Below are 26,050 nucleotides of genomic sequence, written 5' to 3' on the forward strand. Positions count from 1 at the left end.
TATCAGTGTTCACACACAAACACACACACACACACATACTTAATATTTAAACATTTTATCCGATTGAAACATTCATTCATTCATCTGCCATTCGTTTCAAGTGTTTATGTGTGTGTGTGTAGTGAATTCTTAAATAATATATCACATACACACACATACTGGTGAATACAATTATTTCCGACCATTCCATACATACACATATATATAAAGACCAAAATAAGATGCTGATGAGATGATATTTATGTGACACACAAATACACATAGGGATAGAAAAAAAAATGATCACACGAATCAACGATCTTTTTTGGATCATCATCACCATCATATAGGAATTTATTTTATTTTATAAATTTTTAATTCTTTTCAATAAATAACAAAAAAAAAACTTCTAAGCTCTACAAACATATTTTAACACATAGAAATATAGAAAAAAAACCGTTCATTCATTCCGATTTCGATTTCGTTTTCGTTTTTTTATATTTTCGCGATTTTTTTTTATTATTTTATTATTATCACGATGATGATGATGATGATCATAAATACAATGTGCAAATGGATTTTCTTTTTCTTGGATCTTTTTTTCTTTGTTCTCAAATCAATTCGCATTGAAATGTATGGATGGATGGATGGATGGATGGATGATCGTCAAATAGAAGACGGACAGAGAAATTGTTGAATTGAGAAGATGAGAAATTCATGAGAAAAAGAAGAAGAAAAAAATCATTGAATTTTTCTATTTCAATGATAAGTAACATGGTCCAAAGCAAAAAAAAAATAAAGAAAAGCAAAAAAAAAATAAATAAATCAGATTGAAGTGTGGAAAAACATTCGATTCTCGTTTTTTTTTTAAAAAATGGAATAAACTGGGGGATTATCACATGGAAAAAAAACCGGAAAATTCTTCTACAGAATATTCGACAATGGCAGCGAATATAAGGTGGAAGCATTCCAGAATAGATAGATTTGATGATTTATAAACGAACGATTTTTTTTGTTTTGTTTATGAAATGAAATTGATATCAGAAAAAATTTTTTTTCTTCAAAAAAAACGAATCTCATCATTATTATTATCATCAATATCGGCTTGAATTGTTAATTATAAAGAATAAATTGAAATGAAATCTTTCTCTTGTTCTCAGAAAATCATCACATGATATAAACTACAGCATTATTCCACATATTAAGAATATATGGCCCAAATTTGTTTACCATTGTTGACTATGAAACCAATAAATGGATGGCATTGATAGTCATTTACCCCAGCGAAAAATAAAAACAAAGAAATCCCAAGTTAAGTACAAGAGACAAACAATGAATCTCTGAACAAGGTTTTGTTGACGCAATTTATTTCCACAATAAGATAGAAAAAGAGAAGGATGTGGAAACAAAATCAAATTGATTGGAAACAACGAAAATGAAAATCAAATATACAAACTTTTTTCGTTTTCTGTTCTTGATCATGATCCAAATGCAACCGGATGGTTGACACAAGAATTGAAGCAAATTCTATCTATCCATCTATCTATTGTTAAGGATTATCTTCATTAGTGAGAAAGAAAAACAAAAGAAGAAGAAGAAGAATCTTCTTTTGTTTAGATTGACAATTTTTTCTTCTCTTTTTCTTTTTTTTTTTTTTTTGTTTTTCATTATTTTTTCTTCAATTATAATGATGATTATAATAATCTGTAATGATAATAATAAGTGTCAATTTCTCGATTCACAAAAACAAAATCAAAAACATCGTACATGGCCAAGGTCAATATAAGAGACCAAGAATATTGACCATCACCATCATCATTATAAATATGAAGTTTAATTAATTGAATAATAATTCTTCTTTGAAAAACCATAAATTGGATGATGGAATTTTTCTTCTTCTTCTTTTTGTTTTTTTTTTTCTGGAGAACCAGATTCTACTACGATTCATTTGATCATTTTGGATCGACCGACCAAAAAAAAAAATTCCATGGTATTTTATTCAGGTATAACGCAAATGATCCGTAATGAAACACACACACACACATACACACAATTTGGTTCTTGTTTTTTTTCATTCTATTCTTGAATCAGATTATAAACGGGAAAAAAATTTCATTTTTTTCCCCATCGATTCATTGTTTGTTTGTCATTAAAAAAAGAGCAAATTTTTTTTTGTGTGTGTGTGTGTGTGTCATTTCGTTTTCTTTTGTGTTCACATCATTTATTCAAGTTATTTGGTGCTTCAATGAATGAATGTGTGTGTGTGTGTAAATATTGGATGATTTTTTTCCTGATTTGTTGTTCCATCAGACAAGAAAACAAAAAACAAAACAAAAACCAATGTCAATGAGTATTGAATTTATATATTGGTAAATTCGATACAATTATTTTATCAATATTTTCTCATTATAAACAGATTTCCTATAAGAGAAAAAATGAAAAAAAAGGTCTTGATGATAATGATAATGATGATGATGATCATCATCATCATCTTTGTCACAAACAAACACAGTAACAACAACAACAACAACAAGGACAACAATATTGATGACGATCATTTTTTTCAGGATTGTAAACACACACACACATACACACATACACAGATATACGATATATAAACATTTAATGATCATAATTATACAAAAAAAAATTGGCCTCCATATGCATATGATGCATGACGTAAAGGTGTGAGAACAACAATAACTTATGACAACGACGACAACAACAACCAGGAACAACATGATACAAACATAAACAAACCAAATCAAACAAAATCATATATTAATCAGCCCATATATACAATATACAATATATATAGAGAGATGATGATTATCATATAAAAACATAGTGATACGATAGAAAAAATGAAATGAAATCATTCATGGCATTAATTGTTGATTGATTGTAATATCTATATGGTGACATTTATTGCCTTTTGTTTTTATTACCATATATATATTATACATTTAATATATATCAGTGATAAAAGGTCAAGTGTTTTTTTTTTTGTTTCATTCATTCAAACCAAGCGATTAAGATAGATTGTTCCCTTTTTCACATTTAAAATTTTCGGTCAGTGAATTTTTTTCAATAATAAAAATTGATTGATTGAAAAATTTATTCATTTTTCGATTTGTATACAAACAAAAGTGAATTATGAAACACATATATGTCATATATGCATGTAATGTGATTGGGTTATGAAAAATTTTGTGAATAGGCCAACACACACACACACATATGCCATTGACATATTGTGCCATTGATCATCAGTTTTTTTTTTTGGTGACAACTGTTTCTCAATATCCGTTTTTTTTTGTTGAGAAATTTTCAATTTTTGAAAAAAAATGACAAAATTTAATAACAATGCCCGACAGGAAACAAAAAAATTAGGTTCATTGTCAATAATCAAATATCAGCGGTATTCTTTACGGATATGGAATAGGAAATGGAATACAATTTTGGGTCATGATATGGAAAACAAAAAACCAATGATACATGTGTGTAGGACTCATTTTGGTGGATTTAGAAATCAAAATTCGAATGACACATACACACACACACACACACACACACAAAATTAATAATTATCATTACCACGAATTAATTAATTTCCATAAAACATTTGCATAAATTGTCAACAACATTCATCATTCATTTTTTTACGACTTATGATTTTTTTTTCTTTTTTCAAAACTTTCTTTCTCTCTCTCTCTTTCTCTGTTTTTGTTCTCGTTCTCTACATGAAAACAATACAATAGTAGCCCTGAGGCGGCCAACATATATAAATACATTGTATTTTCACAATCAAATTGGTGGATTTAGTCCGAATTTTCAATTTTCAATTGTCATCTGAATTTATAAAAAGTTTCTTTGTGTAAAAATAGTGAATGTAAATATAAGAAGCTGATTGATAATAATGTATTCATTCAAAACAAATTCCATATTAATATTGATTATTACCATCATGATCATTGGCTTTAATCATCATCATCATGTACAAGCATCCAAACGTAAAGGTGACATTATCATCTTAGGTTTTGGTGGTGGTGGTGGCCACAGTGACGGTTATGGTGGATATGGTGGATATGGTGGTGGTGGTGGCGGCGGCGGCCATGGTTTTCCAAGTATCATTCGAACCGGTGGTAAAAAAAGAGGCGATTTCATACTACTAGGTCGACGTAAACGACGTTCGATTCAATCAAATAATAATGATGATGATGAATATAACAACTGATGGTGCCTGAAATAGTCCGAAAGAATAATTGTAAAAAAAATCGTATCATATCCATCGAATTTTGTTAATTTTTTTTTGATACCTCATATATTACACCCACACACACATAAGATAAAAAAATTCAAAATAGATTTCATTTCATATATACACACACATTGATCAAAATATTTATTTCATTCCATTATTTTATATTTCCAATCATTATATGAATTGAAAAAAAAATATTAAATAAAATACATTGAATTGAACAAAAATTATCATTATAGTAAATAAAATTAATATCGTCGTCTATGATCATCACGAATACGATGACCATTTTCTCGGCTACGAGATCTTGATTCTCGATGATGATGACGACGACGATGATGATGATGATCATTATGATCATATCGATCTTTATGATGATGATCTTTATGATCACCACCACTATGATTTGATGATGAATGATTTTTCGAATTTCTTTGATGATGATGATTATTTATGTCAGAATGGCGGGATTTTTTAATATTTCTTTTTTCATCTTCCTCATCATCAGATTCTGAATTTGATGACGATGATGATGATGATGATGAAGAGGTTGATTTACGATGAGATTTTTTTGACTTTTTCTTTTTCGAAGATTTATCTTTTTTATGCTTTTTACTTTTCTTGTCCGTTTTATGTTTGGATGAAGATTTATTTAACGATTGTAATTTTTTAAGCAATAATTTCTTTTGTTTTGATGATAATGATTCTAAAAATGCATGTTCAGGATTCTGTACAGCAGCATTTGATACCATTTGATGATGAACATTATTTTTCATCGATTCAGGTCCATAATTTCCGTACAAAGATTTCTTCAAAGCTAAACCTTGATCTTCTTTCATTGATGCGATCAATTCAATTTGCTCTATTTTTACAGGCGGTTTATCACCAGTTTCTGCTCCCGATGTGGATGTTTTTTTTGTTGTAGATGGATTACTAGCTGGTAATGATGTTGTATTGAAAAGTGGACATTCACGATCGGTATTTACATGACCCCATTTATGACATTTCAAGCATCGAACATTCCTAACTTGAATACCGAATGGTTGATCACGAATGTCCATATTGTTTTTGGCAAAACTTTCTCGTGGTGCATTCCGTTGCCATTCAAATTTGTACTCTGGTTCAGCTTCATTCTCGATTTCTTTCGTATTCTCCTTTCGAACGCCTGGCGGTGCTTCATACATAAAATTCAATGATAATTTATCTTTGGAATCCGAACCAGCTACTAAAAGTCGATTATTGTAAAGATCTTGTTCTTTTTCATATTGCAAACGCATTTCTTCTTCTTTCTTTTTGGCATCAATTGATCGTTGTTCGGCCATCCATACACGTTTAATATTCTCTTTTGATGCAGGATGAAATGGCTTTTTGCTCATAAAATTATTATATCCTTTACCCATGATGATAGCTGTATTGTTTTCGATAGGTACCTGTTTAAATTAAATGTTAAAAATATTGAAATATTCAAAACTACAAAAATGCTTACCAAAAAAAAAAAAAAAAAAATACGTCAAGAAATGAAAAATCAAAACAAATCAACACGAAAATCTACTCGTTCGAATGAACACCGTAATAAAAAACAATTCATAGACGACGAACTATTCAAAATTCAAAACATTCTTGTTTTAATATGTTGATGATCGATTCCTTAAAAACACGCACAAGAAATAATTTTAAATACAAGAAAAATTTATTTAATTCAATTTTTACAATTGTTGATGATAAAAAATGAAAAAAATTGACATGCAATGATCGTCTAAAAATCGTAATATCGGTGAAACAAAGTGACACGTGCTTTATGAATTATGCCAAATTAATTTCAATTCAGAAAATTCATGAATATACAAACAGCTGTTTCATATTTATTTTTTTTTTTACTTTGAAGATTCTTTTGTTTTTTAAAAAAAATGATGTCCACGATATTTAGCCGTAATTTTTGCAGCCTAATTAGGCATTCGTTATCAGTTCAAACGATACGGCCATTAACATTGTCACATCTTCGTAATGGTCAGAAGAATATTGCTTGGTATCATTACATTCCTAAATCATCTGGTCATTTTCAAACGTTACGAAATTCTTTGCGAAAATTTTCAAATACCCCAGAATTAGATGCTATTCAATTACGGCGAAATCGTATCATTGGATTCTGGCTACTATCATGCGCCGGTTTGACATTCGTAACGATATGTATCGGTGGCATTACTCGATTGACAGAATCCGGATTATCTATGGTCGATTGGCATCCATTCAAAGAACTACCACCATTCAATAATGATCAATGGGAACAAGAATTTGAAAAATATAAACAATATCCAGAATTCAAAGTCAAAAACAAAGAAATTACATTGGATCAATTTAAACGAATCTGGTACATGGAATATGTTCATCGAATGTTAGGTCGTACAATTGGTGCACTATATTTCATACCTGCTGCATTGTTTTGGTCACGGAATTGGTTAAATAAATCCACAAAAATTCGTGTAGGAATATTTGGTTCACTGTTAGCCGCTCAAGGATTACTCGGATGGTATATGGTCAAAAGTGGTCTAGAAGAGAAAGAAGTTTATACACATGAACCTCGTGTTAGCCAGTATCGTTTGGCCGCTCATCTGGGTACCGCTATGGTATTCTATACACTTATTTTCTACAATGGTCTTGTTAATATTTGGCCTGATAGTTTGATTAAAGGCACGCCAGCCGTTACCAAACAATTGATACGTTTCAAACGATTAGCTGCCGGATCTAAATTGTTCATATTTGCCACAGCATTATCCGGTGCTTTTGTTGCCGGTTTAGATGCTGGATTAGTATATAATTCATGGCCAAAAATGGCTGATCGTTGGATACCTACGGATATGTTAAGACAACAGCCATTATGGAGAAATTTTTTTGAAAATCCAACTTGTGTTCAATTTGTACATCGACATCTTGGTGAAATAACCGCTTTGTTTGTTATGGGTTTATGGGCATCATCATTAAAATTGAAGCTACCATCAAAAGCACGAATAGCAACGAATTTATTGGCCTTAGCCATACTAACACAGGTGACATTGGGCATCACAGCATTATTACAATATGTACCAATTGAAATTGCTTCAGCACATCAAGCGAATGCAATGGTTACATTATCAATAGCATTATGGTTATCAAAAGAACTACGGTGGATTAAAAAATTGCCAAAATAATAATAATAACATATATATGTCATTGATTTGAATTGTTATTCCTATCAGGAGTTTTTTTTTGTCAATGAATAAATATTAATTCATCAATCTTTTATTTTATTTTTATGTTGAAAAAAACTTAACCGAAATTTCAAGGTTTTATTTGAATTAAAATTTTTTTTTTTTTTTGCTACAAAAACCAGTTGATCATCAAATTTGTTTCTGTTTTTGTTGTTGTTGTTGTTTAATCGAATGGTGAACATGTAAATGAACACAATGATGATTAAAATTATATTGGTCATTATTTTATATCAGATTCTTGTTTGTGAATCGGTGACAATTAATAATAACAATCATAATAATAATGAAAATGGTGATCTAACCGATATTGTACAACAATGGAATAATAGATTCGATATGACCAATTTTGGGCAACAATTAATGACATGGAATGATCGTTTACAAAAATTATTGTCCACAAAAATAAATGTTAGTCATGATTGTCGATATGCATTGAATGAATATTTCAAAAATCCATTTCGACATAATTGGACTATGAAAAGTTGAGTATCAAACTGATTATTGATTAATCGCTTGAAACGATGAATTTTATTTTTCAGTGTGGGATTCGAATGGTCATTTTCCATCGGGTATTCTGGTGGGTACCTTTTTTGAACCTGGAAATTTTGATGAATGTCTCAAGATCAAATCAGTAGATAATAATGGCATTGAAGGCAAGTATTGTATAATGGAAATTAAATTACCACCAGTGTTGGATCCAAAGAATCCACCATTACCTTCGAATATGGACAATAATGGAATGAAAAATTGGTATGAATCAATTCGATTCATTTATGATTGGCAATCATTATCCGGTATCAACAATGGAATTTGTCTACCGTCCAGTTGTAGTGATGTGGAAACCAACGAAATTGTTGCTAAAGGTAATGTTATCTTTTCTTCTATTTAATTTCATGACCATTTTTTAAAATATGATCACCAGTCTTAATACCTGTGGAATCAAGTCTTCGTGCTCGGATACGATTTTGTCAAGAACGTAAAACACAGACCATCAATGTGCCGATAAGAATGGGCGAGAAAATCATTTGGTAAAAGATGATTCATCATTTTCATTTGTTTGTAATCAGCCATTTTTTCGCACATAGGACCATCTTTTTCGGTCATTTATTTCTAGTTGTAATTGGTACAATAATGGAATTATTTATCAAGGGAATAGAATCTAATGAAGGCATGTTGGGTATATTGATATGTTTTTCGCTAATCGAAAATACACGAACATTATTTCGAATTAGTCGATCAAAGCATCATGAATCGACTGGAGAAAAAACTCAATTTAAATTCATTCATGGATTACGAGTTTTATCCATTTATTGGGTTGTATTGGCCCATGTTTTATTATTCCATCCATTCACTCAATACGATGATCTGGTACCACCGGTTCATTCACTCAACACACGATTCTCGATCATACAGAATGTATTTGCACATTTTGTAGTCAATGCTGGTTTAGCTGTCGAAACATTTTTCTTCATCAGTGGTACACTTACCGTTTATACTATATTGACCACTACTGCTGAACGATCAAATCAATCGATCAATATTTTCACCTATATATGGCTTCGTTGGAATCGGTATGATGATCATATTCTCATAGGTCTAGATCATATAATGGAATTACATTTTAATTTTTCATCAAAGTTTCACACCACCATTATTGGGCGCAACATGTCTTTTACTTTTATGGCCACGTATTGGTCAAGGTCCATTATTCCATTCGGATTATATTGGATTCATTACTGAACCTTGCTATCAGAATTGGTATCTAAGTTTTGGTTATATAAGCAATCTATTTCCATCGGAAAAAGTGGTAAATACAAAAACGTAATCAGATTTTATCGAATTTTCATTTTTTTTTCACTATAGTGTAATGTAATGCATTGGTATTTGAGTGCTGATTTTCAATTACACATTCTTCTTTACGTTGTCATTTATTTTTTTACGATAAGACGATCATTATTAAGTTTTGTATATTCATACATTATGATTGGTCTTGGATTTTTCATACCAATAATAATTGTTTTACTTGGCTGGGGTTCAGCACCTAATCCATCGATTTTTTTACATCCAAATTATCGGTAAATCAAAAATCCATTTCATTGATAAACATGAACAATAATTTTTTTTTGTTTCTATAAAACAGATTTCCAATTGAAAAAGTTGAACTTTTTATTTTTGCCACATGGAATCATTTCATACCATATTTTGTAGGAGCATTATTTGGTCTTTGGTTAGTTCAACGAAAACATCAAAACAATCAGATGTCCAAAGTATGCATTATGTAATAACAGAATGAAAAAAAACAGAATAATTTATGTTTGTCAAATTTTAAAAAAGTGGAAACGTTACCTAATCTGGATCATATTGGGACCATTATTCATGATGCAACCATTTGGTTCATATTCATTCATCGATTCGGATAAACCTGTTGATCAGCCATTAATATCAGCCATTATGTTTGGTTTGGTTAGATCTATTTGGTCATTAGGAATTCTATGGCTATGTTGGCAATGTGTACAACAACAAGGTGGAATCATACAACGTTTTCTAGAATCGGAAATTATGCAACCATTTAGTCGACTTTCATTTAGTATTTATTTGGTTCACATAATACCGATTTGGCATTATATGTACACCATACGGCAACCAGTCGAATTAAGCTTATTCAATTTGGTATGATTTTTTTCATTATTATTATCATTGAAATCCGATAAACACTAATGATGATGATTTCCATCCCCATTGATAGCTATTCATTGGTATTGGTTCAGGATTTATTTCCACATTATTAGCTTTTTTTCTTTATTGTACATTTGAACGTCCTTATGTTCGATTGGTAAAAATTTTATTATCCAATTCTAATCGATCTACCACTAATAATTATGAACAATCAGCTACTACTTCCAATAATAACAACAACAACAACAACAACAATACTGTCATCGATATTATTGAAATGAAAAATTTCGAAGAATCGAGAAAACAAACAAAAATGTAATCACACTACGATTGATTGCACTTGCATATTACTATACTATGGTTGTTATGCATCAACAAACACATATATAAACAAAGACACTCACCTGACGATGACATCAATGAACTAATCAAAAACAAAAACAAAACAACAACAAAACAAAAAAAAATCAACAAAATAGAAAAAAAAACTCGTCACAATTGTTGTTCAATTTTTTCTCTGTTTACCAAGAGAACAGAAAAAAAATATATAAAGAAATTTGAAGGCGATCATCTGAAGATCATCATCATCATCATATCGAGAGTATGAGAGAAAAGAAAACAGATTCACATTGTGAAATTTTGTTGTATTTTTGCCCTTATTGCGTACATATTGACATTGGAAATAATAATGATGAAAAAATTGTAATTGAAAATTTCGTTAAATTTTTTTTTTTTTTTTTGCTTAACTAGGAAAAAAATAATAATTTGATCATTTCATTTGTGTGTGTGTGTGTGATTGTGTCAATCAATCAATATATTGATAAATAAATAAATTTTTTTTTTTTTGTTGATCAACTAATAATAGCTTGATGGCCAAATCGTCTATTATATATATAGTATATATATGTTTACTCAGATGATAAATGTTAATGTTTGGAATATTGCAATATATACAATACAATATATAATAATTATTTATTTTTAATAATTAATAATAATAATAGACATTGAACGAATCCATAATGACCATGATGATGATAATGATAATGATCAAAAAAAGTTTGAGGATATATTTAAGAAATGAATATTGTTGTTGTTGTTGTTGTTGTATATATATCAAATACAATATTCATTTTCAAGTGACAATGTCAATGATAAGAAATTTTTCATTACATTTGTTGAATGAAATATAAATATCTGGATTAAATACATAAAATGATACGTTTGTTGTTATATATGATGATGGATACATGATCATTGAAGGTTTCTTTTTTTTCTGAACACTTTAAATTAAAAACCCTTTTCGTGTTTCAATGACAATGAAATTAAATTAAATTTTTTTCTTTCTTGTTTCAAATGACGTCATTAACAACTAATTTTTTGATTTTTTTTATCGTTAATCAATTAAATGAAAGATTTTTCTTTTTTTTTCTTTTTTTGTCGAATTATTTGCATTGATTTCTTTTTACACACACACATCCGTGAATGTGTCAAGAATCACGTCTATATATCACGTATATATAAAAACAAAATGAAAACCAAAAAAAAAAAAAATTATGTAAATATCAAAGTGTCATCGTTATCATCATCATCATCATCATCATCATCAAGCGGCTATTAATTTCCATCAAGTTCGAATGAAACAAACAAACAAAAAAAATTTTTAATTGATTCTGGAAATCCCTGAAAAAAAAATAACAAAACAAAACAAAACAAAACACAATCAAATTAAACACGATGTGAAACATGACAGTGTAAAAAAAATAATTTTCCACTACCCATTAAATTCAACAAAAAAAAAATTTGATTGAGAAACCGAAATCTGATGAACCAATGAATTATTGAATGATGAAATTATCTCTGTCACGAACAACAGCCACCAACTACAGTAATCGATTTGAAATGATAAATATAAAATGAGTAAAAAAAAAAAGTAAAGACAAAATTTGAATAGTTCAGGAACAATAAAAAAAAACATCATTTATATTTCATTTGAATAATTATGAATCATCAAAAAAAAAATTAAAAATAAAAACTCGAATCGATTTACAACAGGAAAAAAAATTGATTTGACAAAAATTTTCTTGATTAATAAACAAAAAAACACATTTCATTTGATTTGATTAATTTATTGGCATTAATACTAAGAAGATGATGATGATGATCGTGATAGTGAATTGTCCAAAAATTTATTATTATTATTCATACATAATGGCTAAGTCCTTTACGTTTATAGCATCCTTTACGTAGCCGTTTCATACGGAAATAGGCAATTTTTGTATTAAGATTATTGCCAATTATAAATTTAACAATAAATGATTGAAAAAATGCTAATACATTATGGGCAAAATATCCATATGTACGTGTTTCAACGCCAACAGTTTTCAATGCTGAATGAACAAATTGATCAGGTGATGGTATCATAAATGAAATGGTTGGATTACGTATCATATTTGTTGATACATAATATGGTAATACAGATTGTACGACAATACCACGATCAGAATATTCGGAATGTAATGCACGTGAAAAATAATCCATATAAATTTTTGATGCCGAATAAATGGCCAGAAATGGTGTTGGAAATAGTGCTGAATATGATGCAACATTAATTATAATACCGGAACGTCGTGCTTCCATTATTGGTAATATAATATGTGTCATACGTGTCACAGATAATATATTACAATTCAATATATTCGTAATGAATTGATCAGAATTCGGTATTTTTGTAAAATATTCTGGATATTTATATGCCATACCAACATTATTGATAAGAACATGTACATGGCCATTTAGGGCATGAATTTCATCACTAATATGTTTATAAATTGTATCCAATGTAAAATCCACGGCCATTGTTTTCACTTGTGGACATTTAGGACATTCATTGAGTATATCGGCTTTAACTTTATCCAATTTTTGTTGATTACGACTAAGAAGAAATACACAATAACCTTTTTTAGCCATCGCTTTAGCATAAGCTAAACCAATACCATCGGTTGAACCGGTTATAATGGCCCAACTGTCCGATCCGGGCCGCCATTTTGCACCAAAACCGAGCATATAACAGATAAAAAATGTCCATAATGCTTGAATGAATTTTATGACCATCCATAGGATGAACACTATGGCTATGATTGATAATATTATTATAGGTGTTGGCAGTGTATTTATATCTGGTAATTGAAATCCACTACGATTCCAAGATTCAATAAGAATATTTGTATCATCACTATTAACCATATGATCATCATTATCATCGATGGTCATCATCATGGCTTCATCATCATTAATAATCATCGATGAAGGTAATGTTGTAGTACTTAGTTTATTGATCAATTTACTTGAATTTGAAATAGTTGTATTCAATATTGATGATAATAATGGCGATGATATTGTACTTGTTGTCATTGCCATTGATGTATGATGATCATGATCAAGATCACTATTATTATGATCCATGTTAGACAATGATTCCAAGGTGGTTGTTGTCATCATTTTGACAAGATGATCAATAATTTCAATCAATCAATCAATATATAAATAAATTTGTATTGTAATAATACTGTTGTTGTTTTGTTGTAGTTGTTATAAATAATCAAAAAAAAAAAAAAAAAAAAAAAGAAAAGAAAAAAAAACTGTCACAATCTTTGTTTGTTTATATTATATATTCAATCACGGTGATTACTGTCAATGATATATGTGATTGAATAATGAATATAATAAAATCGTTGTCAGTTTGTCAAAAAAAAAGAGTATTGTTTCGATGTTTATTTTTAAAAATCTGTTTATATTTGTGTACAACAAACAATAATCACAATTCAAAAAAAAAAATGAAATGATGAACAAATGATGAACAAACTTATATACGAAACGAAGAAAACATTCGAACACACACACACACACACACACAGAAAGACAAGGACACTAAAAGTTTGTTTTTTTTTTGGTGACGTGTGAATATATGTTGTTTTTGAAAATGACGACGATGATAAGAGAATAATTGAATGGAATAAAGAATAAACAGAAAGAAGAAAAAGAGAATCCTGTTTTGCTGTTGGTGGTAATGGTAATGGTTGGTTGTTTTATTTGACAAATGATTTGTGTGTGTGTGTTTTTTTTTTGTATCCGTTGCAATTTGAATGAATGATAAAAAAATTCAAAATTGTCAAATGAATATTATTTATATGCGAGAAAGAATTTCTTATTGTCGGAATTATTACGAAATGAATGGAGAATTTCAATTAATAATCAATAACAATATATTTGATGACCAACAAACGATTCTTTTGAAAACGTATCAGTGACAATATATTCATAAGGAAAAAAATGATTTCCAAGTAATCCAGTAATATGTTGATTATTTATTTATATATATATATAGTGTGTGGTATTTAATTATTTGAAAATTTTTTCAATTTATTTTTCTCCTTATACACTGTGTTGTTGCAAACATTTTCATGATAATTTGTAATTGTGATCAAAAATTTTGTCGTTGTCAGGCAATAAAATTGATTTCCAAAAAAAATTTTAATAGTTCAAGTTTATTCTCGGTAGTTTTTTTTTGACCAATTCTATGAATTTCTGGTTAATATGAGATATGATGATAAATGGCGGGGAAACACGTAAAACGTCAATAAAACATACGAAATTTTTTTTTTAAAATTAAGCAATCAAAATTGAGCACCAGAAAAAAAATAATTTATAATAATAATAATCAATCGATGAAACAGAATGTAAAGAAATCTGATTGATCATATGTTTGATTGACTATAGTGCACTGATCAACAGGTTGATGAAAGATATATTGAAGATTTGTTTTTCGAAACATTACTATTACACGAAACATTCGAATTTATGGGAATTTTTTTTTTTTGATTTTTTCAAAAAAAACTATCATGAATCAGGAAGATTATAATTATAAATTGCAATAATTAAAATAAAAAAAAAAAATTTCGATTGCACTTGGAAATTGTCCAAAAAAATATGAAGCGACAATTTTTTTTTTTTGTTTTTGTTGTTGTTGTTGTTTGCGTCAAGTAAATGTCCACTTGTTTTTATCAATGTTTTTCCTGGTTATTGCGAACATTTAATTGATATTGATGGACAAAAAACCAAACTGAAGACCATAATTAGATTAATGAACGAATGAAATAATATGAAAAATGAATGACGTTTCAATCGTATCGTGAAAGAAAAACCAATGGATTCTTTTGATTTTCAGGTAATTTTTACATGAGATCAATAAAAACACAATGTAATCACCAGGAGGAGAACAAAAAAAAAAACAAATTTTCAATTCATTCAATGAATTGTAGGTTTTTTTCCAATCAAATTTTCAATGGAGAAAAAAAAATAATAATCACAAATCACTCATTATCATCATCGATTTAATTACGAAAAAAAAAACGAAAGAAGTTATTCAGAAAAGCAGTGAAAAAAACGACGATTGTGCAACAATCAAAACACAATTTCACATCACACACGAAAATGTTTTCGAAGAAGAAGAAGAAGAAGAAGAAGGGACAGCAGAAACTCATATGACTGGAATCACTATGGAATAGAAATTGGTCAAACAACAAAAAATAAAGAGAGATAGATGATGGAATTCAAAAAAAAAAAAAAAAAATGTTGAACACACCCGCACGAAACAGAGAAAAAAAATATGAAACGATTTGGTGAGAGAAACAAACAATTCAAGATTTGAATTTTTGTTGTTTGTTGTTGTTTTTTTTCACCTTGAATATATACATCAAATATATACAATGAATATATGAAGCGCCCGAGAACTTTTTTTTTCTCTCTCTTTTTTTCTATTTCGATTTTTTTTCTCTCACTTTCGTTTCGTTTTTCAATTTTCAATTTTAAGATCTGAAAACGATTTCCTAACATACACGTGCCCGAAAAAAAAACAAGTTTTTTTTTCTTCAAATAATTTCCGATCATTTTTTTTCTTTGATTAAGCAATCGACAAATGAATCGATCTTTGGATCGTCTCATTCCATAGCAATTGATCATTGGCCTTTGTGTGTGTGTGTGTGTGGACACATGAAATACACGAGACACTGACATTATCCTCTTTTTTTTCTTTCGTTTTCTCTTTTTTTTTTGGCCATCAAAAAAAACAAGATCGTTGCAATCCCTATCATCATCGTCATCATCATCATCATCATCGACAAGACGACAACAATCATTGGTTTTTGATGGTCAAATGCAACCATTTTTTTTTTTTTTTTTTTTTTTTTTTATTTTTTTTTATTCGTTGTCGTTGTCGCTGTTGTTGTTGTTGTTGCCTGATTCATCCGATAATTTTCCATTTTTCAAGGTGCACACTATTTTTTTTTTCTTTTTCTTCTTCTTTTTTCTCATGTCTGTGATTTTTTTTTCTACATTAATTTTTTCTTTTTACTTTCTTTTTCTCTTTTTTTTTACCTTTCAATTTTACGAATTTTCTTCAGTATTATGGCCTGTATAATTATAATCATCATCATCATCATCAATGCTAAATAGGTTAGGGACGACAACTGGCTTGTGGTTGTTGTTGTCGTCGTCGTCGTTGTTGTTGTTGTTTATTATAAATTGAATATTTATACTTTTGTAATAATCATGATGATGATGATGATGATGATAATCATCTAACGGTTCCAGTAGGATTCTTGGAAAAAATTTAATTTGTTGAAATTCATAATCTTATAATTGGTTATTTTGTATATAATAAATCAATGAAAGATGAAAACAAAACAGGAAAAAAAAACCAATTTTTATCTTTAAAAATTTATTGGTAAATCATCATAATTTCCATTAAATAATAATCATCATGATCATAATATCATCATCATCATCATCAATTGATGAAGGCAAGAAAAACAATTACGTCAATCATTAGTGGTCGACGACGACAATATATAGTAATTGAAGGTCTCTCTCTAAATATAAATCCGGTAGTTTTTTTCCATCTCTATGGATCTATTATCACACACACACACACACACACACAATGATTGATTGGATTTAGAAACAATGAAACAGAAAAAAAATCTAAGGACATCAAATAATAATAATAATTTTGATGATGGAAAAAATGGTCATTTTCATTTTGTGGTCAGAAAAAAAAATCAATCAAATTTTTTAAAAAAAAAAAAATATTGCTGTCAAACATTAAAAAACGGAAATGGCAATAATTTTTTTTTAAATTTATTTTTTGCTTCTAAATGACAAAGTTTTGTATGATGATGATGTGTCGAAAAAAAAATTGTCACAAAAAGATTTGGCACAAACAAAAAAAAATCAGTTAATCAATGTATGGTATCATCATTGAATCTATCCAAATTACACACACACAAATGCTTATTCAACAATATATTCGATTTGAAAAATTTGAAGAAAAAAAAATTTCGCTCACTCATCATTTGTTGTTTTCGAATTATGATGCAAAAAAAAAAATAAAAAACGGACAAAAAAAATTGCTTCAATAATCAGAATCAGAATTAAAAAAAAAACAACACAAAATTTGTACCGAAAAAAAAATCTGTAGATATTATGTGACCAATTTGAAACTTTGAACTTTGGATTTTTTCTTTTTCTTCTTGTTCATTTATATATATTCAATGCCATAATAATCAAAGTTAACAAAAATTATCTTGATATTTTTGTTTGTTTAAAAAGCAGCTGTTTTTCTCTTTTTCTTTTTTTTTCTCAATTTGATATGATTTAAAAACGATTGCATTGGATCAGAATTGAAAACATTCTAAAATTTTCATTCATTCAAACATACACACATGCACAATGCGATTTTATTCTATTTGTACCATATGGGCTACAATTGTCGTAGCAACAGCAACTGATTCTAATTCAGATACAACATTCATATTCAATGGTGATGGATGTGAACAAAATCATCTATTTCAAACACGATATCGACCACAAATTCAACAATTAGCCAGTGATGTACAACGTATCATTGATCATGTAATGAGTGTAAATGAATCTGGCCGAACTTATCGACAATTAGCAGAATTTGTTGATCGTTTTGGTTCACGATTGACTGGAACAAAAAATCTTGAAGATTCTATTGATTATATGATTGATTTATTACGACAAGAAGGTCATGATAATGTTCATGGAGAATCGGTACAAGTTCCACGATGGACACGTGGTAATGAATGGGCTCGTATGATTAAACCAAGAGAGAAAAAATTAAATATTCTCGGTCTTGGCTATAGTGAAGGCACGAATGGTCAAACAATTGAAGCACCAATTGTTGTTGTACGAAATTTTACCGAACTTGAACAAAAATCTCGATTGATACCGGGTAAAATAGTTGTCTATAATTTTCATTATGAATCATATGGTAAACAGGCTATATATCGACATAGTGGTGCAAGTCGTGCAGCTGAATTCGGTGCCGTCGCAGCTATGGTAGGTGGTTTTCATTCATTCGAATTGAATTCAGTTTTTCTAATTCATTCTATTTTTTTTGCATAATTTTCTTAATTAATTATTGCTTATTATACTAAATGAAGATAAGGTCATTGACACCATTTTCGATTGATTCTCCACACACTGGAATGCAAAGTAAGTGTGAAAATGAACAAGAAAATGGGGAAAAACAAAATTAACCAATTTTTTGCTGTTGTTTCACTATTCAAACATATAGCATACGATGTGAATGTAACGAGAATTCCAGCCATCAGCATAACTGCCGAAGATGCAGATCTATTTCAACGTTTCTCAGATCGAAATGGTAAATGAATTATATATGCTTTGCTATTTGATTAATTTTCTTTGCCGTTTTTATTAGAGGAAGTGATTGTTCAAATTTATTCGGAAAATCGTAATGAAAAAGAGCAAGGCATTTCACGTAATACAGTTAGCGATATACGTGGTGAACAATATCCAGATGAAATTGTATTGGTCAGTGGCCATATTGATTCTTGGGATGTTGGTCAAGGTGCTCTAGATGATGGTGCTGGTTCATTCATTTCTTGGCGTGCATTATCGGTGATTAAACAACTTGGTCTACGACCTAAACGAACAATGAGATCGATTCTTTGGACCGGTGAAGAATTCGGTTTGATTGGTGTTTATGATTATGTAAAAAAACATCAAAATGAATTGAAAAATTATGTACTTGCTATGGAATCGGATATTGGAACATTCACACCGAAAGGTATTACATTTTCGGGTAGAAATAGTACATCACAATGTACATTATGGGAAATTTTACAATTGATGCATCCAATCAATGCAACAACATTGACAATATCGACCGAAGGTTCCGATGTACAAGCATTCTATGAAAACGGTGTACCAATCAGTAGTCTTGATACGGCCAATGATAAATATTTCTATTTTCATCATACCCAAGGTGATACAATGACCGTCGAACAATCAGATGATCTGGATAAATGTCAGGCACTTTGGACATCTATTTCTTATGCATTAGCTATGCTTGATGATCGTTTACCTCGATAATTAAGAAAAAAAAAACATCTACATTTTATTTATCTATAGTGTCATCTATCGTTTTGTTTATGAATGATTTTTTATTATTTTGTTTTTATTCTTAATTTGAAAAAATAAAAATAAAAATTTTGAAATTTTGCATTTTGCATTTTGCAATTCAATTAAATTTTTCATAATCAAGTACGCTGTGTCCAAGTAATACGGGTGCTTAATTGTCCTGGATTATGGCCACCAGCCATAGCCAAATTAATTTGACGATGATTATCACCATGATTGACCAATTGATCGATGGTTAATGTGACACCACCCAAGAAAACATTGTTATTAGAACCATGATGATCCCATACTTCAGTTGTAACACGTGAATCACTGACAAATAAATAATTACTGGAACCGACACATACTTCATTCCATACTGGATAGTTGGTATTTTCTTTCACATGTGTCGAACATGAGACACAGTTTCGTCGATCTTGTATGGGAAGCTTTTGAATGAAGGAATAAGAAAAACGCGAATTATTAATTTCCATATAATTCGAATCAAATAGAATATAAATTAAATTTTAAACTTACCGATATGGGCAATGAATTATTCATTATACAAACAGTAGCATATGCATTGGCTTTTTCATATAATGATGCCGAAATCAATTCGATATCAATATGGCCAACATGTTGTCGATTATGGCCAACACATTCACCATTTTGACAAACCTGGATTTATTCAATTTTTTTTGGTTATCATTATTATCGACAAATTATTATGAATAATACACTGGACACTTACATAATTAGTTTGGCCAATCATACAAGTACGACCTTCATTTATATTGTGGCCATAAATTTGTCCATGAATATTACAATTTAAACGGCAATTATTATTAAGAAATTTTGTACCAGATGGATCAATATCAACATGATGTAATTGGCGACATTGTTCTTGTGCTTGTGAATCGGCATGAACATTATCGAAAAAAGCCACTAAAATGACAATAGTAGCGACGGTCAAAATGTTGTAGAATTTCATTTTCAACGAAAAAAAAATACAAATGATTTTCAGATTTCAAATTATTTTCATTCAAAATTCAAATATGAATCATATATACAGCAATCGACGTAGATTTATATGGATTTATATTTTCTTCCTGAAAATCAATTATTGCAACAACTATCTTGAAAATGGTATCATAAAAAAAAACAATAAAGTGCTTCTGGCATTGATAATCTATAGTCGGTAATCCTTTTTTGGGGATTATTACAAATCATCACAGTAATCGATTATTAATGATGATGATGATGATGCGTACTTTTCATTAAATTATTTTACTGATATATCATCATAATGTAATTAAATGCCGTGAATACGAATATATAGCAACGATGACAACAACAACAACAACAATGATTGAAATCCAAGTATTTACACATTGCTAAATCTATAAAAGACAATTGATCAGTTTTTTTTACCAATTCAATTTGAAAATAATCTAAAGAAAAATCTAGAACCACAAAAGTTATCATCAATTATTAGTATCAATGTTGAAATTTAATTCACGATTTCATTGATTTATTGATTAATATGTCCATGGACCATTTATATATATATTGTGATCTAATCTCAATTTATTGGAAATTGATCTGCATATAACAAAAGGGTGTGGTGAGAGAGAGAGAGAGTTGAAAGTACAATTTATTTATTGTATTAATTTCGATTTTTTTTTTTTTTTTGATAAACATCATTAGAAAAAAAACACTTCAGATTATCAATTATTAATTGATTGATTGATTGGTTGATCATCATTACATCGATTCCTTGTGATAATTGGTCTAAACATACATGCATTAGATGGGGGGGAAAAAATTTCATTTTTATTGAATTTTAAAAAAATTCACAATTTTTTTATTTACACACACACACACAAATGGCCTATCAAAATTTGAAATGAAACTAACTAGTGTTGATCGATATGTTAGCCGATGGTTTTGATTCGATGACAATAATCGCTGTTGAATCATCATTATCATTATTACAAAGATTACTATTCAATGTCGGTGTCGATGTTTTAATATTTGAACATTTTTCCAACGATGAATCAGACGACGATGGTGTAGAATTTCTATAAAGAATATAATGTTGTATTAGAAAGATTAGATCATATACAACCGATGCAAGACCAAGACCAAATTTTGGTAGATTACCCAATAATGTACGCCAATCATCTAAATGGATGAATGTAATAAAATGTATTAATTTGTATTAAAATTGATTCATTTCATTCGATTAATCATCATCATACCATAATTATATGCTATAGTTAACATTTGTAACATTGAAAATGAACCACCTGTTATATCCAACCAAATCATCCATATAGTCCAACCAGCAGTTGATTTTCGACGAAAATTAAAATAAACTTGTGGTAAATATTTCAATGAAGTTACACTTAATTTAACATATGAAAAATAATATATCCATGTTAGCCAATTGATTACGTTGAATCCGACCAAAATGATTAATATGATACCAACGGTCCATACGATTGCCTGATATAATTTCGATACTAAAGCAAAACGTTGATTTCCTTTCTATATGAATAAAGACAAAAATTTATCAGAAAAACAATCAGAAAAAAACATTTAAAATCAATACAAACCTCATAAATGAAACATTGTATGAATGTAATGGATGTAGTAAAAGCGGCATGTAATCCATATACAACATCATTCAATTCAACAGGAATTTCACTTCGTGGAAATTTTAGCTCATATTGATCTTGTATAACCGATGAGAAATAAAGGCCACAATTGAATATAGAATAATAGATGAAACCGGTGAAATGTAAAATAGTATAATCGAAACTAAGACCAATGACACTTTTTCGTTTAAAATTTGTTACATTTTGTGGCCAAAATGATAATGACCAAATGAAAAAATATCCCCAACCCCAAAATAGGCTAAGTATGGTCCAGAATTGACCACGACCAACTCGTACACGAGTAAAGGCAAATTTATCACTGGAAAGAAATTTTAAATGATAATCGATCAATCCATAGAAAGTATAAACAAAAAAAACTATACCTTATGCTTGTATCGTTGAATTCAAAAACTATAACATCATGACCAGGACGTACAGCCGTTATATTGATTCGTATTCGATAATTGTCGCTACTCAATCGTATAGGACTGAGTTCATTATCAAACGTTGAACATGGTGAATGTTCACAAACAAATGAAACATCGACCGGTTTATCGGGTGGATTACTACGGATTTAAAAAAAAGTTGAATCATTAAATTAAAAGAATCAAGTTTGTGAAAAAATTCTTACATTAAATAAACATCAAACGAAGACGTTTCACCAGCTAAAATTTGTACATCAATCGGATCTGATTTAATACTATTATTTTTTGATTGTTGTTTATCACCAGAATTCAGATCATCATCGTTAATTAAAGAATCGGCTAATATGACATTGGTCAATAATGATAACCAAAGAATTTTGGCAAAAAAATTTATCGATAACAACATTATTCACTGGATTCTGATCACAATTTGTTGTCTTTATTTATTATTTATTATAAATTTTGATTCATTATTATTTGCAACAAAACCTTTGATATACATTCCATTTTAAAAGTTGTAAAACGAAAAAAAAAATCTCATCATATGAGATAGATGTAAAACAATCCAATCACATGTTGGGAGAAAAAAAATCGAGGACAGTGTATATCTAGCACTAATTCAAACCAAAAAAAAAAAAAATTATCGTGCGATAACCCCCCCCCCATATCTTAGATAACAACACCTGTTGTCATAAATTCTTTTACATGCTTTTCTCTCATGAATATATATATAGCTAAATTGATGCAATTAAATTCATGACATTTTTTTTATTTGTTTGTTATCGATTATTGAAGATGACATGGTCATAAAATAATTTCGAAATTATTGTTGGATCAACTGATTTCCATGGTGATAAATCATCATCATCAGCAACAGCAGCAAGACTTATTATTTGATTAGATGTTAATCACACAGACACACACAAAAGTACTTTTATCTCACCTGAAATCTCAATTCACCACAGTAGTATGAGTATAATTAATAATCGGTTATTATTACAATAATTATAACAAATTTAAAGGCAAGAGAAAAAAAATGTACGCGAAAAATATCATGATCATTTTATGTTATGATATTATCATTAAACAAGTTGACCATTTCGAAGTCTAGAACTATGAATACATATGAATTTATAGATGAAAAACAATATTATTATGATCGCTAAAATGGATAATGAACCAATTAGATGATAAAGAATTGAATTTGTTTGTAATGGAATATTCGTTGTAATCAATGGACGGCTAATCACTGATTGTATATCATCATGTTCAATCGTATTCGGTGCTAATCGTATACATTTACATGATGTATGATTGACGAATGTTACCGTTTCGGTCATTGTTGTAAAATTTGTTTTCATTGCTTTCAAACGTGGTGCAATACGTTGACCAGCGGACACTTGTTGTCCGAGCATAAAATAATTAACGAAAAATACTTTCTCCACATTTTCCACCGTTTCTGGTCTACATAATTCACCGGGATTTGGACAACAGCCTGTTTGATCCGTACAACGGTGGATTATCTGAATATTTTTTTTTTAATTTTATTTATAATTTGTATATTATATCATCAAATTAGTTATTAGCGAGTTACAAATTCTTATTCAAATTGTTCATCATATACTCACTGTTCCACGTGGATAGAAAATTTTATTTGTCGATGCAGGTGGATAGACAATTAATGGCCGTGGATCACGACAAAGACCAACAGTATTCATAAGATTTATGTGTAGTATAGCACGATCTTGCATTATCAAACGATGTTCGGCAATTTTTGAATGTTGTTGTTGTAATGTTAATTTAGCTGCATTGATCAACAATAGATTACCAGAATAATAATTTAACATGGTGAATATTATCACATTGATTAAAATGAAATGTTTAGAAATTGTTCGAAATGTTAAACATTCAATGTTTTCATGATGATGTTGTTGTTTAAGATCACCATGTACATTTACTGATGATAATTTTGGTCGTCGAATGAACATTTTATTTTTTTTGTTATATTTTTCGAATCCAAAATGTACACATTCATCAGTAAAAACCATACATCAGTGATGAACGAAATCATAATCGAAAATTATTTATTCTTCTGGCGAAAAAAATTATGTATATGTTGTTTGTCTTTAATCCTAAAAATTTCAGAATTAGCCATTGAATGAACAACATCTTCATCATCATCATCATTATTATATAGAATAATTTATTCCAATCAAGAAACTTGCCTTTTATTAATAGATTCAAGAATTCACGTATCGAGATATTTCAATACGAATCAAATTTATCTTCATCCTTGAACGATGATGATGATGCTCGATGATGATGATGATGATGCTTGATGAATTAAATGGATTACCACGAATGAAATAACGAATCGAATTGTAAACGGTAGATTGTTGTTGTTGTTGTTGTTGTTGTTCAATATTTTACACTTATTTCAAAATCAATGTAGATGTAATAAAATAATGGCTGTGTGTGTGTGTTTGCGTCGATGGTTGATTATCAATGATTATCATCATTAGCAACATATATGAAAATGGTGGTGATACAATCCATCCATCCATAGATTATAGAGCATATATTAGTCATGAACAAAATCGATCGATATCGATATGTTTATATTCACATTCATGATGATTCCAATTTGCAAACAAAAAAAAAACAACAGAATTTAAAAGTTTCAAATAAATTCTTTTTTGTTTCAATTTTTTTTCAGAGATGGAATATCTCTATGATTAACATACAAAATAACATCATCATGGATTGGATTTGGTTAGATGCACGGATCATTATATGACGTTCTTGTTTTGTTTATCATGTGTATGTGTTTGTTGTTGGTTTATGTTTTTTTTTTTTTTTTGGAGTGTGGTTTTTTTTTCTTCGCCTTAGAAAAATTTTATTTATCACATATAAGATGATTTTAGATTCGAAAAAAATATCGTCGTAGTGGTATGGATGAAATGAATATATCTCCAAATGTTTCTGTTTTCTAATTTTATTTTTTCTAAAGATGAGGAATGTATTCATCATGTCGTAGTAAAATAATCATGATGATGATCATGATGATCATGATGAACGATGAACAATTTCTTCTTGATTTCCATAGCATCGAATTTTATCAATTTGAAGTGAATGAATGAATGATTAATTTAATTTAACTGCATATGTCCACATATTTTGTATCTTTATTATTTGAACCGGATTTTTCCGTTTAAAACATATTGGAGTAAATATTGTGTGTGTGGGGGGTGGGGGCGTTTTTCGCATTCATACACATTTCCGTAATATGATGATAAT

At 29.1% G+C, this 26,050-nt stretch overlaps 8 protein-coding genes and 1 long non-coding RNA gene across 10 annotated transcripts; 3 read left to right on the forward strand and 6 right to left on the reverse strand.

Moving 5' to 3' along the window:
• Positions 1-4,352: 4,352 nt before the first annotated feature.
• Positions 4,353-5,908, reverse strand: LOC124496350 (corepressor interacting with RBPJ 1). The gene is made up of 2 exons (XM_075733493.1): positions 5,730-5,908; positions 4,353-5,673 (listed from the first exon to the last, which is right to left on the reverse strand). The coding sequence occupies exon 2, from the start codon at positions 5,641-5,643 to the stop codon at positions 4,492-4,494; it is 1,152 nt and encodes a 383-aa protein (XP_075589608.1). The 5' UTR covers positions 5,644-5,673; positions 5,730-5,908; the 3' UTR covers positions 4,353-4,491.
• Positions 5,909-6,070: 162 nt separating this feature from the next.
• LOC124496214 (heme A synthase COX15) lies at positions 6,071-7,516 on the forward strand. The gene has a single exon (XM_047059710.2). The coding sequence runs from the start codon at positions 6,151-6,153 to the stop codon at positions 7,426-7,428; it is 1,278 nt and encodes a 425-aa protein (XP_046915666.2). The 5' UTR covers positions 6,071-6,150; the 3' UTR covers positions 7,429-7,516.
• Positions 7,517-7,599: 83 nt separating this feature from the next.
• LOC124496130 (nose resistant to fluoxetine protein 6) lies at positions 7,600-10,922 on the forward strand. Its single transcript, XM_047059605.2, has 9 exons — positions 7,600-7,969; positions 8,028-8,351; positions 8,411-8,516; positions 8,574-9,059; positions 9,127-9,295; positions 9,352-9,563; positions 9,629-9,755; positions 9,823-10,158; positions 10,235-10,922. Exons 1-9 carry the CDS (start codon positions 7,675-7,677, stop codon positions 10,481-10,483), a joined length of 2,304 nt encoding a protein of 767 aa, XP_046915561.2. The 5' UTR covers positions 7,600-7,674; the 3' UTR covers positions 10,484-10,922.
• On the reverse strand, positions 7,973-8,597 carry LOC142597762 (uncharacterized). The gene is made up of 2 exons (XR_012832384.1): positions 8,172-8,597; positions 7,973-8,084 (listed from the first exon to the last, which is right to left on the reverse strand). It is a non-coding gene; the product is annotated as an uncharacterized LOC142597762 (long non-coding RNA).
• Positions 10,923-12,112: 1,190 nt separating the features above from the next.
• LOC124496132 (very-long-chain 3-oxoacyl-CoA reductase) lies at positions 12,113-15,788 on the reverse strand. The gene is made up of 2 exons (XM_075733492.1): positions 13,856-15,788; positions 12,113-13,732 (listed from the first exon to the last, which is right to left on the reverse strand). The coding sequence occupies exon 2, from the start codon at positions 13,663-13,665 to the stop codon at positions 12,367-12,369; it is 1,299 nt and encodes a 432-aa protein (XP_075589607.1). The 5' UTR covers positions 13,666-13,732; positions 13,856-15,788; the 3' UTR covers positions 12,113-12,366.
• Positions 15,789-17,526: 1,738 nt separating this feature from the next.
• On the forward strand, positions 17,527-19,773 carry LOC124496131 (carboxypeptidase Q). The gene is made up of 4 exons (XM_047059606.2): positions 17,527-18,585; positions 18,690-18,741; positions 18,824-18,910; positions 18,968-19,773. The coding sequence occupies exons 1-4, from the start codon at positions 17,953-17,955 to the stop codon at positions 19,639-19,641; spliced, it is 1,446 nt and encodes a 481-aa protein (XP_046915562.2). The 5' UTR covers positions 17,527-17,952; the 3' UTR covers positions 19,642-19,773.
• LOC124496133 (uncharacterized) lies at positions 19,693-20,928 on the reverse strand. Its single transcript, XM_047059608.2, has 3 exons — positions 20,420-20,928; positions 20,206-20,346; positions 19,693-20,117 (listed from the first exon to the last, which is right to left on the reverse strand). Exons 1-3 carry the CDS (start codon positions 20,657-20,659, stop codon positions 19,809-19,811), a joined length of 690 nt encoding a protein of 229 aa, XP_046915564.2. The 5' UTR covers positions 20,660-20,928; the 3' UTR covers positions 19,693-19,808.
• Positions 20,929-21,478: 550 nt separating this feature from the next.
• On the reverse strand, positions 21,479-23,299 carry LOC124496104 (cystinosin homolog). Its single transcript, XM_047059573.2, has 5 exons — positions 22,960-23,299; positions 22,712-22,894; positions 22,287-22,647; positions 21,930-22,218; positions 21,479-21,852 (listed from the first exon to the last, which is right to left on the reverse strand). The coding sequence occupies exons 1-5, from the start codon at positions 23,157-23,159 to the stop codon at positions 21,581-21,583; spliced, it is 1,305 nt and encodes a 434-aa protein (XP_046915529.2). The 5' UTR covers positions 23,160-23,299; the 3' UTR covers positions 21,479-21,580.
• Positions 23,300-23,726: 427 nt separating this feature from the next.
• Positions 23,727-25,620, reverse strand: LOC124496103 (uncharacterized). Of its 2 annotated transcripts, XM_075733612.1 has the most exons (4): positions 24,979-25,590; positions 24,382-24,885; positions 23,934-24,276; positions 23,793-23,866 (listed from the first exon to the last, which is right to left on the reverse strand). In XM_075733612.1, the coding sequence occupies exons 2-4, from the start codon at positions 24,799-24,801 to the stop codon at positions 23,817-23,819; spliced, it is 813 nt and encodes a 270-aa protein (XP_075589727.1). In that variant the 5' UTR covers positions 24,802-24,885; positions 24,979-25,590; the 3' UTR covers positions 23,793-23,816. The 2 variants fall into 2 exon arrangements, with proteins under 2 accessions (XP_075589726.1, XP_075589727.1); XM_075733611.1 differs by having other exon boundaries at positions 23,727-24,276; positions 24,979-25,620.
• Positions 25,621-26,050: the final 430 nt, after the last annotated feature.

This window comes from Dermatophagoides farinae, chromosome 8 (genome assembly GCF_024713945.1).
Source record: "Dermatophagoides farinae isolate YC_2012a chromosome 8, ASM2471394v1, whole genome shotgun sequence".
NCBI lineage: Eukaryota > Metazoa > Arthropoda > Arachnida > Sarcoptiformes > Pyroglyphidae > Dermatophagoides > Dermatophagoides farinae.

What these genes read in the sequence shown, in the direction of transcription:
- LOC124496132 (XM_075733492.1), bottom strand. Translation starts at nt 13,665, where the DNA reads ATGATGACAACAACCACCTTGGAATCATTGTCTAACATGGATCATAAT.
- LOC124496103 (XM_075733611.1), bottom strand. Translation starts at nt 24,801, where the DNA reads ATGGTTTTTACTGATGAATGTGTACATTTTGGATTCGAAAAATATAAC. An exon ending in TTTTCTATCCACGTGGAACA is followed by an intron (nt 24,277 to 24,381) that starts GTGAGTATATGA and finishes AAAAATATTCAG; the next exon opens with ATAATCCACCGTTGTACGGA.
- LOC124496104 (XM_047059573.2), bottom strand. Translation starts at nt 23,159, where the DNA reads ATGTTGTTATCGATAAATTTTTTTGCCAAAATTCTTTGGTTATCATTA. An exon ending in TCGTTTGATGTTTATTTAAT is followed by an intron (nt 22,895 to 22,959) that starts GTAAGAATTTTT and finishes TTAAATCCGTAG; the next exon opens with TAATCCACCCGATAAACCGG. An exon ending in AACTATAGCATATAATTATG is followed by an intron (nt 21,853 to 21,929) that starts GTATGATGATGA and finishes TCATCCATTTAG; the next exon opens with ATGATTGGCGTACATTATTG.
- LOC124496133 (XM_047059608.2), bottom strand. Translation starts at nt 20,659, where the DNA reads ATGAAATTCTACAACATTTTGACCGTCGCTACTATTGTCATTTTAGTG. An exon ending in TGATTGGCCAAACTAATTAT is followed by an intron (nt 20,347 to 20,419) that starts GTAAGTGTCCAG and finishes GAATAAATCCAG; the next exon opens with GTTTGTCAAAATGGTGAATG. An exon ending in ATAATTCATTGCCCATATCG is followed by an intron (nt 20,118 to 20,205) that starts GTAAGTTTAAAA and finishes TTCATTCAAAAG; the next exon opens with CTTCCCATACAAGATCGACG.
- LOC124496130 (XM_047059605.2), top strand. Translation starts at nt 7,675, where the DNA reads ATGAACACAATGATGATTAAAATTATATTGGTCATTATTTTATATCAG. An exon ending in ATATGGCTTCGTTGGAATCG is followed by an intron (nt 9,060 to 9,126) that starts GTATGATGATCA and finishes TTTTCATCAAAG; the next exon opens with TTTCACACCACCATTATTGG. An exon ending in AAAACAATCAGATGTCCAAA is followed by an intron (nt 9,756 to 9,822) that starts GTATGCATTATG and finishes ATTTTAAAAAAG; the next exon opens with TGGAAACGTTACCTAATCTG.
- LOC124496131 (XM_047059606.2), top strand. Translation starts at nt 17,953, where the DNA reads ATGCGATTTTATTCTATTTGTACCATATGGGCTACAATTGTCGTAGCA. An exon ending in TCGGTGCCGTCGCAGCTATG is followed by an intron (nt 18,586 to 18,689) that starts GTAGGTGGTTTT and finishes TACTAAATGAAG; the next exon opens with ATAAGGTCATTGACACCATT. An exon ending in TCCACACACTGGAATGCAAA is followed by an intron (nt 18,742 to 18,823) that starts GTAAGTGTGAAA and finishes TCAAACATATAG; the next exon opens with CATACGATGTGAATGTAACG.
- LOC124496214 (XM_047059710.2), top strand. Translation starts at nt 6,151, where the DNA reads ATGATGTCCACGATATTTAGCCGTAATTTTTGCAGCCTAATTAGGCAT.
- LOC124496350 (XM_075733493.1), bottom strand. Translation starts at nt 5,643, where the DNA reads ATGGGTAAAGGATATAATAATTTTATGAGCAAAAAGCCATTTCATCCT.